At 35.5% G+C, this 16,542-nt stretch overlaps 1 protein-coding gene across 2 annotated transcripts; it reads left to right on the top strand.

Annotated features, from left to right (window-relative positions):
* The first annotated feature begins 1,423 nt into the window (after positions 1-1,423).
* On the top strand, positions 1,424-16,314 carry TMEM244 (transmembrane protein 244). Of its 2 annotated transcripts, none has more exons than XM_032101725.1 (6): positions 1,424-1,591; positions 3,740-3,825; positions 4,373-4,446; positions 7,394-7,519; positions 8,978-9,022; positions 9,893-16,314. In XM_032101725.1, exons 1-6 carry the CDS (start codon positions 1,559-1,561, stop codon positions 9,985-9,987), a joined length of 459 nt encoding a protein of 152 aa, XP_031957616.1. In that variant the 5' UTR covers positions 1,424-1,558; the 3' UTR covers positions 9,988-16,314. The 2 variants fall into 2 exon arrangements, with proteins under 2 accessions (XP_031957616.1, XP_031957615.1); XM_032101724.1 differs by having other exon boundaries at positions 3,713-3,825.
* Positions 16,315-16,542: the final 228 nt, after the last annotated feature.

Raw genomic sequence — 16,542 nt, 5'->3', positions numbered from 1 at the left:
GATTTGCTCCTGCTCACTGAGTTACCAAAATTCAGATGTTTACAATCTTGAAGCAAGGGTGCGACAGCAATATTATCTGTTCTCTCAGAGTATTTAAAGTTTTCAACTGTGCAATAGGAATGGGAAGAACCTCTTAGTATCCCCAACAAATCCATGCCTACAGCTTCCATTACATTTCAGTCAAACTTGTTGACCTTGCTTTGGTCATCAGTCTTTGGTTAAATTGACCCTTTGTGAAGAAGTCAGTGAATGTAAACACTTGTTATGTTTAATAGTCATCTTAGATGAATGCAATCCACTACTTTTTCAATTATCTTGCTAGTTATATCTACTGAAAAAGTTTCTGCAGACGAATTTTAGGTCATGGCTGTTTTAATCTGATTCTTTGGGGTAGATAGTGTGCTCTTTAAATGAATCCTTTTGCTCCTTTTCAAATATTTTTTTAATTATTAAAGTAAATATTTCTTCATTTATTTGCTACTTGTGACTATTGCAACTGTTTAAGCAATGTAGTTTGGGGGGATTTTATTTTGTTTTAGTATATTCCTTTGTCATCCCTTCAGCTCTCAAAATAGGACTTTACTGATGTACAGATTTTCATGCTAGTATTTTTGCACAGGAAGGAATTTCACACAATACTACCAGTAATTTCCCTGACAGTATTCACAATCTGGAGCTATCAAATCTATGGGTGAAAGCTCTTGTATGCCGAGTGCAGACTGCATTTTAGACTGGATAACATTCATTTAGTATGACTAAAAAGGCATAAAAAACCCTAATGAAATCTGCACATATTATGTTAGTGTCAGCAGAAAAAAAAAAGTTCATTCTTGGTTCAGTTTCAGAAGCATCTTCTTTTTCCAAATAACACAGCAGACTGAATCATAATGTGCCTGTAAAAAGTCAAAACTGAATCCATTAAGGAATTGCTCAGTAGAAGTTGGATGTGCTCTAAAAACCACTAAATTTCATTCTACTGAAGGAACAAAATAGAGTTCAGGGAAAGAAGAGTCATAACATAAATCTGGAATTTCTTAACTGAATTATACCTAATTTAATGTGATTTATACTTAATGTAATAAAGTGATAGTCAGAAGAAAAATGTTAGCAAAAACCATGAAGAATGTACCACTCCACATCTATAGTCAATAGAATTAATGCTAAAAAATGTGAAAGACAATTAAAAGTAGGAAGTTACAATAACCCAAAGGAACTGTGATCACATGAATGCTGAAAAAAAAGTAATTGAAAGGTAGAAAAGAATAATAATGTTATGTCTAAGTAGCCAAGTTATATTATAGATGTGTTTTGGCTGACTGTAGCTACAAAAGTACAAACATTGCATGAGCAAGCAGGATTTTCTCTTTGCTCTTCAGCGGCTTACATTTAGCTCACAGATGTCTTCTGTCTCAAGTCAGTTTAATCCAATCAACTCACCTCACCCTGTCCTATACTTACCCATAAGAATGTTTTTTGGGGTGAAAACCAGCTGCTTCTTCCTGCTAATGTTGGCATACGAAATATAGCAACAGCACTTTCTTTCACTCGTCATGTGTCCATGGCTCTCAAGGTCAAAACTGCTGAAACCAAGGTAAAAGGAATTGAGTTTATTTAGTGTTGTATTTGTCACCAGATAGTATTAGAGAATTAGACAACTGTTGTAGGGCTGAAATGAGCTGTTGCTTTCATTCTTACAGACTGTTCTTCAATGTTCTCTTCCTAAAAAAACCCAAATTAAAAGGATATTTTATCCTATAGTGTTGGTAGCAAGTACTGCAAAGTACATCTTATAAAAGGGATATGAAAATATGTGATGTTGTTCCACTTATGAGATATAATTCTTGGAAGTGTCTAATAAAATTTTACATTTGATGTCACCAGTGATTTCCTAAGATTCTTCCTTTAAGTTGTTTTGACATATAATGAATAATCCTGTAGCTTTTAACTTGTGGGGTTTTTCGCTTTGAAATATCAGAAGATCTAGAAAGGGAAAAATAGATTGAAAATAAAAAGTATTCTCAGATTAAAAAAATGTATGTTTAAATTTCTGTGGCAAGGTCAAATAAAAAAAAACGGGGTAGAATGTGATACAACTGGAAACTTTTCAGTGTTTTTATTTTCATGTAGCATGAATATCCTTAGGCTACTCAAGTGAGTAAAGCATACTATACCTAATACCTCACTACATCCCTAAGACAGGGGCTAAGAATATTCTGGGTACAAAGAGAAAAATACTGTGCCTTTGATGCCAGTGAAAGTTTGTCACTGACTTCAAGGCTAGGAATTTGCCTACTGTAATTACAGGTCAATAGGTCATCATCTCAGAGCCATCCTTCAGCTCTGTGATTTTCCCTTCAGTCCTGGCTCACCACTTTTATTACTGTACCAATCTCCATCTAGGGCAGATAAGGCTTCACAGAGACAGTTGCAAGAGGAGGGGCAATGGATAAAGGAGGAATTACAGGAAAAATGCAACTGCTCAGAGCAATGAAACGAGAAAGATTCAAACCAAAAATGTGCCAAACATTAAACTTCCAATGCTTGAAGTTATGTTCAGGGGAGTAAGAGGTAGCATGGCTGCCAAACTTACACATGACATTGTAGTTAATTACCAGTACCACAGTGATTGTGCACACTGTGGAAAGGAAGGGATCAAATGGGTTATTTGGGCAATTTTCATTTCGAATAAGAATACAGATAGTACGAAGCAGCTGTATTTAGCCCACAAACCAGTGTGGCTGAAGAGATTAATAGTTCTCAGGTTTTGCTTGGCTTTGTTTTGATGTAAGGGAAAAAGAAAAGAGTAAGACTGTCCTAGACTTTTTCTTTTTGAAAAATATCCATTTTGTACAGGCATTATGAGTTTTTCTCCTGTTGCATTAGAGCTCTTTAAAGCTCTTTACTCTCTTCTCTTGTGGGAGATAGATGCACTATTCAATATTTATCACTTTACAACATTTAGCAATATAAAAATAAGTGGTTTGCTAAATTTGCAGTGTTTCCACTTCTGTCAATGTTGGATGCTTCTGCAAGTACATTACCTACCACACAACCACTAAAAGAACTAAGGCCAGAAGTGAATGTTAGAGTTGAGGTTTCATCCTTAGAGGCACCTGCTTAGTAGGATCTCTTATTTCCAAAGGGAGTTTGTTCTATTGGGTAATTACCTTTACAGTTCAAGATGTCCTTCCTGCAGCTTTCGAATTTGTCTAGCTAGAACTTGTAGCTGTTTACTTCTTGAGTCTTTTCTGATAGATTAAAGAGCCCTTAAGTACCTGGTATTTTCTTCCTGTGAAGGTACTTATCTATCATAATCAAATCATCCCTTGGAGCTAAACAGATTGACCTCTTTAGGGCTGTAGTCCTATTGAATGAAGAAAAACCCCAAACATTTCTAGCTATCAGCTCCCTTTTGAGTTTCTTTGCACCTTCTTAATTTCTTAATAACTATCAAGAAATGTCCTTCGCATTTTAGGAACACTTGTAAATTATATATATAGTAGGCATACAATAATATATGATAAAAACAAAGGCATACATGGTAGCCACACATTAGGAGCTGAAATGTACCAGAGAGCTTTTAGCACATTTATGTAATCAGCAACAGCAAAAATTCTGCCTAAATATTTTATTTTACAAACTTTTTTCACATTATGATTGATAGAAATCTAGAATTGTTTTCTGACAATGCCTGATGTTGACATGGCTTTAGGTTTTACTGTCTTATGCCCTTTTTCAGGTTGTTCTGGTGAACCTGTTGATATGCATAGTAGTTTTCTACACTGTATACTATGTGGTCCTATCTGTGTGCTTTGCAGTATTCAGGTAAGATTTCCCTGTCTTTAGTCTAATATGCTGGCATACTGCAACTGGATATCACGGGTAGAGATATGCTTGTTTAAAGGAAGCATCCAGACTGAAGACATCCTGGCCCAGTTATTCTGTGAATATATCTTTGAAATTCAGTTAAATTGTTGTACCTGAACTGTCTTTCAAATGCACAAATTGGCAAATGGAGGCTCAAAACTAATATAAAACGTTGGTTCTAATATTCTTCCTTGCAGTTGCATAATGTAAATTAATGAACGTAAGAGAAAAGATGACATGAAAAAAAGGAAAATGAAGATTTTATATACAATGAAAAAGACAAATTATATCCCCTTAGGAAGGTATTGATTAGCATGCACAGCACCAAACATCTTAAATAAAAGTGAGCAAGAGCAAAAGTGCAACTCAGAATGGGACTTAGAGAGCTTGCAAAAACCCAGAGTATTCAATTAGAAATCCTATTTAAAAGCACCCGTAATATGTCATATAATCACTAAGACATCACTAAAATTTTCTGGTTAAATTTATTCTTTTTTTTCCACAGGATTAAAATGTTGGATGGTTTGGCACCTTTTGATTTTAAGACAAATCCTTCATGGATTAATCCATATTATTTAGGTAACTGAAGTTTGTTTCTCTTTTTTTCCCCTCAGTCAATAAAATATATTGTATGTGGATGTAAACTTGTCTTCCAATGGACAGTATTTTAAAGCTGTTTTCATAATACCAATGATTTCTGTATTTTAACTACACTGCAATTAAATGTTTATGCATCTTGCCAGCACTTCTCATTTCTGTATTGCTACTTAACATTCAAGTGATTTTTAGGCTTTTTGTTGAGTTCTTCTTCTGATCTTGCATCATCAGAAGAAAATGTTCTGCTTTGCCAGGAAGTTTCATTTTCATTGCAGAACAATTACCTATTCTACATCAAGTTCCTCCACAAAGTTGTTTAATTTAGTTTTCATACTGCAGCAAATTTCTTATGAATCACTGGATCCAGATCTGAGAAACAGGTCACATTCAACTAATGGCAATTTTGCTTTGGTAATGCTTGAATACAGTGGGCATTAAAATATCAAGATTTGATTGTAGCTCAATCCTTAAATGTATCTTTATGTATCCTAATACAAATTTCTGCAATTTGTCTGAATCTCTCAACATATATTCTTTTTATCTAAACTGTCATTCCTAAAAAGTTACATGCATACATAAAATTTTACCAGATTTGTAATCTATTTTACAAAGGCAAACCTCATAATCTGTCAATAAAATATGCAAAGCTGAAAAGTAAATTGGTTACTTTGTAGGTTAAAAAGAGTAATAAAAATGCATGGATGTTTGTGCAGTGTCAATACTGATTCCAGATGAAGAAAGAACATTTATGTTATCGCAGTGGAAAAGAAAATTAAAGTATATTCCATTAGAATTACTTTTCAGGGTCCAAATGTAACTACTACATGTCAATATGATTTTTTCCCCAGATAATTTTATCAGTTAGTTTGATGCAACATGTTTATATGCCAAACACAGCACCTATATCATACTATGTCATAGCATTCCATCCTCCTTTCTGTCTGTCCATGAAAACAACATGGAAACACAAAGAGCAGCTGTTTAAAATCTAAGGGCATAGAATCACAATATAGATGTCTGAATGATGTTGCAAATGAGAGTTAGTTTACTCAAGAGTTTCACTCATTCCTGTTAAAACAGAATTCTGTCTTAAGATAACCTCAAAATAAAGATGGAAATCAGCTCAGAGGTGAGGTATTCTTTCTGGACCGGTTTTTAAAAAAGTTTCCAGAGCATTTGACTAATTAAACACACTTTCTAAATAACAAAATTAGTGGCATAATTTAAAGGGATTCTATATTCATGAAATATAATAAAAAATACTATAATGCATTGTGAAACAGTAATTGTTATTTCCCACTTTCCTAACCACATGAGGTTTTTCCAGTTATATTTTTCTTATTTTTCTTACAATTGTTTAAAATACTCATTGAAAGATCTATCATACCATAGGGAGTAATAGACCCTCTAAATAAAAGAATAAAATTGAAGGGCACAAAATGCTGCCAAAGTAAATTTCACTCTTTATATTGAGTGAAAAAAAAGAAATATGGTCTCTCTACTGTCAGCTACAGCAATCATAGAGATTATGTTATTGCAACAGTAGGAAAAATAAATAATTCCAATAAAAATGTTACTTTTATATGCCCGTGTACTTAAAAAGAAGAACAAATTGCGTTTAGATGGACAATTAACTGAATTACAAACTCAGGTTTATGGCCTGTTGTATGTGAATTCAGGACTAAAGCTAGAAGAGACATCACATATTTTCCATTCAAGCCCCTGCTATCCCATATAGCCACACAGCTATCAGCACCAAGAAAAGCCAGGCTCCTGCTTGTAGGGATGCTTTGCCTCTGCTCACCTTGTAGGCTCTCTGCTCTATCTCCCCTTCTATGTCTTGTCTTTAAATTGTTCTGAGATAGATACATATATAGAGAGAGAGAGAGAGAGAGATGTAGATATTTTGGTATATTTGTATATACCATATAAATATATGATACAATGAAGGGAGGAAGCTATGAAGTTTCTTACCAAACATAACCCCTTAACCAGACAATTTTGTTTTGTTTGAGAAAAAAGTTACTTATGTCAGTATCAAACAAATCTATTTGGCACCATATGCAAAGATTGTGGATGGTCCCTAAGGAAAATGTTCAATAAATTTCTCCTCTAGGTAATATAAATCAGTCATAGTCCTATCACTGGTCACAATCCTGTTATTACATGTTTTTACGTAAAATATGTAACATTTTAAAGTCTACAGGCAAACCAGGATACAGCCCATGCAGATGTCTGTGGCAAACTTAAAAATCATCTTTGTAATGAAAACATAAGCATAATATTTCATAGAATCATAGAATCACAGAACCATCCAGGTTGGAAAAGACCTTTAAGGTCAAGTCCAACCATCAACAAGGCACCACCACCATGTTCACGTTCACCATTAAACCATGTCCTCAAGTATCATATCCACACTCTTTTTTAGACACTTCCAGAGATGGAGACTCCACCACTCCCATGGGCAGTTCCAAAATTTTACAACCCTTTCTGTGAAAAAAAAATTTCCTAATATCCTATCTAAACCTCCCCTGCTACAACTTATGGCCATTTCCACTCCTCCTATCACTTGTTACTCAGGAGAAGAAGCTGACACCCACCTGGCTACAGCCTCCTTTCAGGTAGCTGTAGAGAGCAGTAAGGTCCCCTTGAGCCTCCTCTTCTCCAGGCTTCTTGACACCCCCAGCTCCCTCAGCCGCTCCTCAAAGGACTTGTATTCCAGACCCTTCCACAGCTCTGTTGCCCTGCTCTGGACATGCTCCAGCACCTCAACGTCTGTCTTGTAGTGAGGGGCCAAAAACTGAACTCAGTGATCTTGTAAGAAAATCTGCTATCTCAGATATTTTAACTTCTTATTGCTATAATTTTGAATATGAGAAGAGCTTTTTCAAAATCATATTTGGTGAAAATATCCTATTTTCATTTACAGTTCTTGTGATATCCTTGGAAATAACTTTCTTCCTTTGTGGTCTGCTGTTTGCTCTGGTTGTGGAAGAATGGGTTTGGGATTATGCTGTAACAGTTACTATTATTCATATCATCGTAACTTCAGTTGGTAAGTAGGTTTACTGCTAAATATTTGCATAGTATCACAAGTTGAAGGACAAATTCACTATGATTCATCTAACATATTACTGGACTAACTTAATTTTCCCTAAAGCTAAATAAATATATATCTCTATTTTCCATCCATTTGACTCATGCCTCTATTTAAATCCTCCCATTTAAAACTTAGTTCTGGATTTGTTGCAGAATTTTAAACCATTATATTCTTATTAAAAAAACAGAGGTTTAATTCATATTCTAATACTTCATTACAAACAGATCCAGCCTAGATACAATTTCTGCATCTGGGAGGTGTGTTTTTTTCAAATCAAGACATTAACAGTTGTTCATGTCTGGACCCTTTAAGAAATAGTAATTAACACTTTAGCTCAAGTTCAGAGTAAAAAGGGGTTTTGCTTCAGTAAAGTCATTGCAAAGGTTTTAAGTTAGACCATTTGAACTAAATCTCAATGAGGAAAATGAAGCATTCTACCATGAAACTCCTTTGTCCCCCACAAAACTCTTCCCCTTAAAGTAAAGAAAAGGAAAATAATTAGCTGCTGTAAATGAGACTCATCATCTCTTTTTGCCAGCACCTAGTAATCTGCTCCCTCTTCTCATGCTGTTCAGCAGAATGTTTCTATGGCTAATTAGGAAATATATTTTAACTCCATCCTTGACAGAGCCCATCTGAGGATTCTTTCCTCTTAAAACATTGAGCTTAATATGTTTATTCTAGAATTTAGAAAAACAAAAATAGTTTTGACAAATTAGGACTCCCTCCCTACTGTATAGTAATTAATCTTCCATTTTCCATTGCATTGTCCATTTGTCTTTTGGCACTTTATACAGATGGGAGATTCCCTGGTTCCCTGACGAATTAAACCAAAGACCCACTGAGATTTTATCTTTAAAAATTATACATAATTTCTCATTTACTGAATTTGATTTTCTGGAATTTAAACTACTGTTATTCCTCATTAATAATTTTTGTATTTAAATCAAGGAATTTAAAAAAACTACAAAAAAACCCTGTTTGTACATCATTTATACAGGGAGTTATCTTCTGTCATTATATTGAATGATGCATCTTGATGTCCAAACAACCCCAGATTTATCATTGCTTTTTTCAGATGGCCAACCAAACCTCTGCTGGCTGACCTTGAGCTGTCAGCACATGCAGTGTGCCTCCCAGTCCCCTTTACTACCTCTGTCAGCTTTCCTTGGGGGAGGCAATACGGTGTCATAGAATGGCCCTGCAGTTATCACACAACGGGGACATGGGTCAGCTTGGGTGTGGCCAGGGCAGGTGCTGGTCAGGACCTAAAGCATTTGCCATTTCAATATATGTAAATCATATAATCTATGAAACATAACTAAGCAGACCTTTGATAACATAGTGCACTGCTTACATGTCCCCATTCTTACTGTTTTAAAATTTACATTTCTACTTTTCTTCTTCTTGCAGTTATGTCTGAGTTCCCCCTGATGTTACACTGGTGGCTGGCATTAGGTATAACTACATTCTTCAAAGTTTAAGTTGCCAAAATGTAGAAAATCAGTACTCATAGTATGAATTGTTTCTATTAAATATCTGTTCCCTCATTAATTTGAGAATTGTCAGCATTTAAAGAAAAAATATAGGCTTTTCATTCATACTTCTTTTAAGGACACAGGTAGATAATGGTGGACTAGGATTTCCCTAACCTGTAAAAAATCCTCTTTTTTAAGGCCAGAATGTGCTCAGCTTACATTAGTCTTGCAAACAAACAGTGGACACATGACTTAAAATAAGTCATGATAAAGTCCTGACTAATCAAACTATCTCAATTCAGGCATCAAAAGGACAGATGTCCAAACTAGTCTTTCTTTATACCCTTTATAATCAATGGAAAAAAGCAGGTACCTTCAGAGGCAAGTTTTATAAACATTATGTACTGTACTGGTACTTATGATAGATGAGATAAATTTTAGTTTCCTCAAAGTGAATGGCAAACCTGCATTTCTGAATGCTTAATTTTCTGTAAAATTAGCAGCATAGATTTTTACATGAAAAGTAGATTATCTTGAACAAAAGTAGTTAAGGGAAAAGCACTGGCTTCTGTTCTTCTTTCTTATATGATGGATAACAAGGATCAACAACAGCAATAAATTCCTAAATGATGGAGAGAGACAAATAAATTCCCTGTCCTACAACTGGTTTTGCATTAGCAGCTGCTGGGACTGATATCTTTGTGAATAGTTAAAGCCTCGGGCAAAATGTTTAAGTAGGAAGGCCATTTTTAAAAAAAAAATTAAGATAGAATGCTGGTTTAAAGTTTTATCATAAAGTTTGTATTCCACTATAAAAATTCATACAAATGAGCCATATCTTGTCTTTCAGGATGTGGAGTCATTTCAATGATTTGTGGAGGACAGATTTTGGCATACTGCTTGTTCAAAGACAACTTCATTTACCCCATTCTAGATGATTTTTGAAAAGGAATATTAGAACTTGCCTTTATATGTATATGAATTCTATTGTTTCATTAATCAATGTAATTAAAATGAGTTGAAGTTAGCAACTATCTAATTGTAAGGTTAATACTTAGCTTACCAGACTTCTGGAATCTTATGTTTTTTGGCAATGTCATCACTTTCAGCTTTTGCATGTACGTTTTTCATTAATGAAGTAATTAGATACACTGTCTCTTTTTGAAAAACCAATAAGCCATAAGGCAGATTAGAGCAATGATGCAACACTCCTGCAAAGTTGTACAAGGAGAAGGAAAACATTTGTTTGAATGTAATGCTTTCAGGGTTCCTGTTACCTGTTGTATTTTATGAAATACTGACTCTAATTTAGGCTGCTGTCTGACCTCTCACAAGCACTGCAAAATTTAAAGTCACCTTATCTGGCATAAATCAGTGTAGGTTTAAAGCAGCCTTTACTGACAAACTCCTGTCAAAGCAGAATTGTTGAACAGCACATACCACTGCACCTCATTCCATCTTAAAGCCCTCACTTAGAAGCTGCGCAAGACAACGGCAGGCAGACATACAATCCCTAGTGCTGGGCTGACCCTCTTGCTTCCAAGGATGCTACAGCCAAATGTTTTCTACAAAAGCTTCAGGCTATTCTCAATTTCGCTAACGACCCATTCATGGTCTGGCTGTGCTGAAAGGAGGAAAGGAAAATGCTACTGACAGACACTTTTCTAGATATCGTTCTTTCTTCCCCAGATACCAGTGGCCAAAGTGGGGGTTTATGGGTAGTGGTAATTAAAAACAACAAACCAATCGTAGTAGTGGCTTCAATTTCTTTTTTATATCTTCAATCATAACAAAGTTGTAACAGGAAAATTGTGAGAAGGCAACTTAGTCTTAAATATGAAATCCAGTGACTGGATTTCAACTGCTGTTTGCTTGGGAGAAATAGACTAATTTGCTGTTTGCATAGGAGTGCTAAATGTTGCATTTGCCTTAATCTCACTCAACAGATAATGCCTCTGAAGAACCAGTCCCCTGTTGATCAAATCAAACATCTTAAAATGTATTGCAAGTTCTAAAATTTTCAATTATGTGTCAGTACTGAAAGTACATGTACAGTGAGAAGCACCTCTGAGGAGACTCCCAAAAGAAGGAGTTTGTTTCTCATTAAGCATAGATATGTAAGTCATTTTAGAGACAAACCAAATATGTAAATCCATAGCACTGAATAGATGTAGACTTTTAGAAGTTTTTCAGCATAATACACTGCATACTGAAGTCAGAAGGGGTGATTCTGAAAAGTGAATTAATTGACTTGCAAATCTTCAGAAACATTACTGTGCAGATAACTGATACCATAGTTTGGAAAATGTTTGGACACTTCTTCTAGGTTTGTTTCATTTCAGAACTATAGAAATGGATGGGAAGGAAGTAAGGTCTAACGTAAATTTGTACCTCTGTTCTCTTCCTCACAGAGTTTGTGTGTGTAGGTAGTGTACCATGTGGCAGAACATGAGTGGATTAGATATAAAGTTAATCCACGCGGTGAACATGTTTCTATTTTTAACCTGACAGGATTTTCCTCTAGATGTGTCAGCCCAGCTGCAGCTTTTAGCCACCCAGTCTTAACATTTTAAACTTTTATTTTCTATTTAAAATCTTAAATCACCAGCAAGAAATACCTTCAGACTAATATGAAGAGTGTTTTAGTCCCAGTAATTCTTCAAAGCACATACAATTAAGCAGTAGTAGAAAACCAATCACAGCAAGACTTCTGTCAAGGATCAAAAGCATTAGTCCAGCTACTAAAGGGTCATTAGGTTTTTGCACTACTTTCAGATATGGAATTGTGAGACAATTTCAACATTATTTATTTCATTTTTTTCATCACTTTTATGTTGCATCCAATGGTAAATATTACACCTAATGTTAAAGTGTAGGCAAATTTCATATTGTGCAATAAATATTAATCATTTAAGCAACATGAGCTGTATCTGTGTGTGGCCATTACCTGGTTCGAAGCCTTCAGATATAATATCTGTGTGATTCCTAACTGAGGTACCAAAACAGTACTTTTGAATATGACAAACCTGGCTGTTTCTGGAAAAAAATTAAGTGTCCCACTTGAACAACTTGCATGTGACTAACTGATAACAGTCAAGACAGTCAAGGTGGGAAAGAAGAGCTGCTGGAGGAGACAAAGGACATTGTATATGCTTCCCAGCAGACCTGCTGAAGCCAGCAAGAAAAGAGTGCTACAGAAAGCGGAAGGAAAACAGAGAAAACAACAACAGGGACATGTGTTCGGAAAAAAGGCACATGAAAGCAATAAATGAGAAGACAGAATAAGACAAGATCAGTGAAAAAGAAAAAAATCTGCAGACTGAACTTGTGGCACTGGAGTCTGATGACATGAGACGCGTATGCCACTTGTAAGCAGCAATCTGTTTCTCTGCTGATGTAAACATGATTCTAAAATGGGTGGTCTCCACGTCCACAGTTACAAGCATAACCTGTGATATTGTGCTTGTGGCTCCTGCCCCAGGATTTTCAGAATTCTTTGCTCCCTGACTCAGCCAATCACATGAATATTGTCTAATTTAGTTGTTGTGGGTTTAGTGTTATTTAACCCCTTGTGATACAGCCTAGCAGTCACAAGTTTGCACATACCCAGGTATCAGTGGGGGTGTAATCAATCTAGAAAACCTTACAAGCAGATGGGGACTTCATCCACTTCCAGGCAGAGTTTTCAGGGAAGAGGATTAGAAGTTGCAAACAGAAATCAATGGAACAGTACACAAATAGCATATCTTAATAATACCATACTTAGAGTCATTTTAAGATTTCTTTTCAGAGGCAAGAAACTCCTTTTCATCATGTCCAACCACCTACTGAGACAGATTATAGTTCTTCTTGGTTCAGCCCTCTCTCTAAAGGGCTCTGAATTCATCCTTGTTCCAAATGGTGAAGTGTCTTTCTTGTAACAAAGAATGTGAGTGAAACGGGGGGGGGGGGGGGGGGGAAGGAGGGGAGCTGAGACTCTGAGCATGTATCCCTGGGCTAATGCCTTGGAAAGTAGCTAATGCCAAAAAAAATACCAAAAAACCAAACAAACCTTGCTCTGGGAGCAACAAACTAACGTAAAAACAGCCAAATATCAAACTAAGGAGTACAGGAAACATTATGGTTTTTAGTTGGCATTTTTGCAAGAATATAGGTTAAATACTTATAATTTCCTAATGGAGCAAAGAGTTGGTTATTGCAAACTAAGCCTGTCCTTTTTCCAGCTCTGTAAATTGCTTGATCAACATTTCCATCTCTTTTGTATTCAAACTTTAAAAAGCAAGCAAAATAAAACCCTACAGTACTCATTATTTCTGTATTCCTAAAAATACCAACAACTGGGGCACCAATAAATACAAGAAACACAGTATGAATAATACTGGATTACCAGCAATGTAGATGATTCACCTGCAGTTTTCTACGTTGGATGTTCATGCACGGGATTCCTGTGGCCCAGTCTTTTGCCCAAGTGAGCTTTGTTAAACTGAGAAAAGATGTGAAAGCCTTATATATTCTTTATTTCGTTATCTGGCATGTGTGTTGACACACCATAAAGTTAGATCATTGCTAATCTCCACAGGTATTTAAAGACTTATTTAAATATTTTTTATCTTCCAAATGTGACGTACTTGGAATATTTATTTCTTGGCTTAAGATTCTGTGTAATGATCCATCTGCTCAGTAATGTCTAATACTTTAATCTCTCTTTTTTTTTGTGAGCTAATCATGGCCCCAGACAGCATGCACTCTCTCATTAGATGTCAGAGAGGATAAAGGTCTTAGGAATGGTTATAAAATTTGGTGGTGTAATTAATACCTTTATTATTGGCTTTAAAAGTTTTAGTGTGAGGCTATGTCCCAACCTCTTCTCTGCTCAAGGAGATTGATATTGATCCCTTTACAGTCGCTCTTCAGATGCACCAGGATAATTATGCCTGTTTTGTAGGGCAAGCATGCTCCATGATGGACTTAGGTCCTACCCATCCATTCTCCAATTCAGGGAACAAAAGGAATACCTTGCAGTCCTCTTCCAGTTTGTACACTCAAGTTTCCTCTGCCAACAAGGGTGAAAGAAGAGAAAGATATGTGCCTAGGTGTTGCCCTGACATGAAGCATGGCATGGGCTTGGACTGGGGATTTGGGAAGCAACACTGTGACACCAAATTCCAAATTGAAAACCTGAGGAAAGGCCTTGGTCCCAATCTTTTCAGGTGGCCAACCCCTAGAAAACAGTTGCACTCAGATGAAAGGATGAATGGTTGAAACTGGAGCCTGTAAGGAAGCTGCAAATTATGTTACATCCTTGCTGTTGTCCTAAAACAAAGACAGTTGCAGCCATTTTTGTTCCTTACATTCTAGTGAAGATAAATCCTAATAGGAGATTATTTACTGTGCACTTGCAAAAAGATCTGTAAACAAAGGGCTGACTCCTGCCTCCAAAGCAAAGATCCTGTTATCTCTGTTGGAACAATACCCTATAAAAGGACCATTTATATGTATCCAGAAGCTCTCTCAGACATATGTTGTCACCAGATTTTCAACATCCAAAGGAGAAATGTTTAAAAAACCCCATGGGTTGTGGAAAAATGTTCAAATACATTAAAAATTACCAATTTCCTAGCAGTCTTCAGAAACTTCTCAATTCAAATTACCTCTAGATCAATAGCTCTTAAAATTTACTGAAAAAAGTGCTTTGATAAACTTTGTAAACCTTCTTGGGATTCCACACAAAGAAGTAACATTAAAATTGAGAGAAAAGATCAATGTGTTTGATACCCCATATGGTATGAACTGAAAGAATTTGTAGATATTAGCCAAATTACACAAGCAAATTCAACAGCAAATTATATTTACATTACTTCAAATTTAGTATTTAAAAATAATCTGAATTCGAAGGGATTGTTTTAACACAACTTCTCTGGAAAATTATAGCAAATCCTACAGAAGTTGGAGTATTCCTTTGTACACTCCCAGGAGAGAGAAAGGCAGGCAGTGAGTGGCAAAGGCAGAGGGAAGAAGGTGTTTCAAGAATGTAGCAGCTTCAATACTCATGAAGAATGAAAGAGAACTTAAAGGAGATGAACCAATTTACCTACCTTGGAGCAATTTTCCATTCTACTGGGAGATGTGCTGGTAGCTAGTCCTGGGAAAACTTTTCAGTAAATCAATGATACACAAAAATTCATTTTAAGACACCCAAACCCATCAGTGAACACAGCTGATTGAGTTTTCCTTGAAAAAGAAAAAAGGTGAAGGTTGTCAATGTTGGTTCATTTCAGTCCCGTTAGATCTCAGTTGTTCAGGACAGACTCACAAGGGTACCAGCAATGACAGTGCAGACATTCAGATCTAAAGCGGTGAACTCCCTAGATCCCCTGAATTCATCAGTCAATTATGTGGTATGCTATGTTTTACAGAAGTTTTTTAAGCATTTGACCCTTGCTTTAGAAATAAGTTTTATTTCCTGATCATTTGCCATTGAAACATTTATAGAAAAATGAAAATTTTAATTGAAAAGAAACTACTGTTTTTCCATTGTCAGGAAATGAAACGACATCAGGTCTTCAAGTTTTGAGCAAGTAAAGTCAGTTTTGAATAAAAATAAAGTTGTATTGAACTGAAATTTTCTCACAAAAATCTGCTTAGACCAGAAGGTAATTTTATTTAAAAAAAATTTCCTCCAAATGATAATGTTTCAGACTTTATTTGTTGTATGTATTTTTAGAATGTGTTATGTATCACTAGATAACATTTGCAGACTGTTCCAGTTGCCGAGGTAACTATGTTATTTTAATGATCAGCAGAGAGGATCATTATGTAAAACATTATGTTAATTTCAAACACAGAAAATCGATGTCTTGCTGTTACCTTGAAGCTGCACCTTTTTTTTTCCCTCAAAGTGCCTTTTTCCATGAAAATTAATGGTACAGCTAAGTGCTTGAGTGTCCTTTTCAGAGTGATTCAGGTTGGTTTTGAAGGCAAATAAGGCAAAAAATTACACCTGACAACTAACTAATGGCAGATGAAGAAATTCAAACCACCACATTGCTTTACAGGAAGATTATAGGAAAAATTTTTCCATATATTCTTAATAAACATGGACAGTGTGTAGGAATTTTAGGAAAGCACATGTATAATTTAATTTTTAACTTTGAAATATATTATTGTTAAGGAAAGTAAATTATAAAGTATTAAAGTTCTGTTTATGATAAAGTGTGTGTATTGTCCATGATACAGACCATGTGATGAAGATATTAAAAACCTGACGTTGAATTTTTGCTGCTTTTATTAGATTATGCATCTATTAGATTACTAGATTATAGCAACAGTACAAATGCCATGCATTTATGATTCTATTGCAATCACAAATGCCCTTTCTGGGCCTGCAGTGAGAACCTTGCTGATGTTAGTAGCTCACAGTGCAATTCTGTTCTCAAATCTGCTTTCTCCATAAAAAAATTTCTAAATTACCCAAACTATGTCTCACACAAATTATGGGGT

The sequence above is a fragment of the Corvus moneduloides genome, chromosome 3, assembly GCF_009650955.1.
Source record: "Corvus moneduloides isolate bCorMon1 chromosome 3, bCorMon1.pri, whole genome shotgun sequence".
NCBI lineage: Eukaryota > Metazoa > Chordata > Aves > Passeriformes > Corvidae > Corvus > Corvus moneduloides.
The sequence above is the reverse complement of the archived record's forward strand: the minus strand, read 5'-3'. Positions and strand labels throughout refer to the sequence as shown.

Coding starts and splice junctions, on each gene's coding strand:
- TMEM244 (XM_032101724.1), top strand. CDS start 1,559: ATGGCTCTCAAGGTCAAAACTGCTGAAACCAAG. Junction 4,447..7,393: donor GATTAATCCATATTATTTAG/GTAACTGAAGTT, acceptor TTTCATTTACAG/TTCTTGTGATATCCTTGGAA. Junction 9,023..9,892: donor ACACTGGTGGCTGGCATTAG/GTATAACTACAT, acceptor CTTGTCTTTCAG/GATGTGGAGTCATTTCAATG.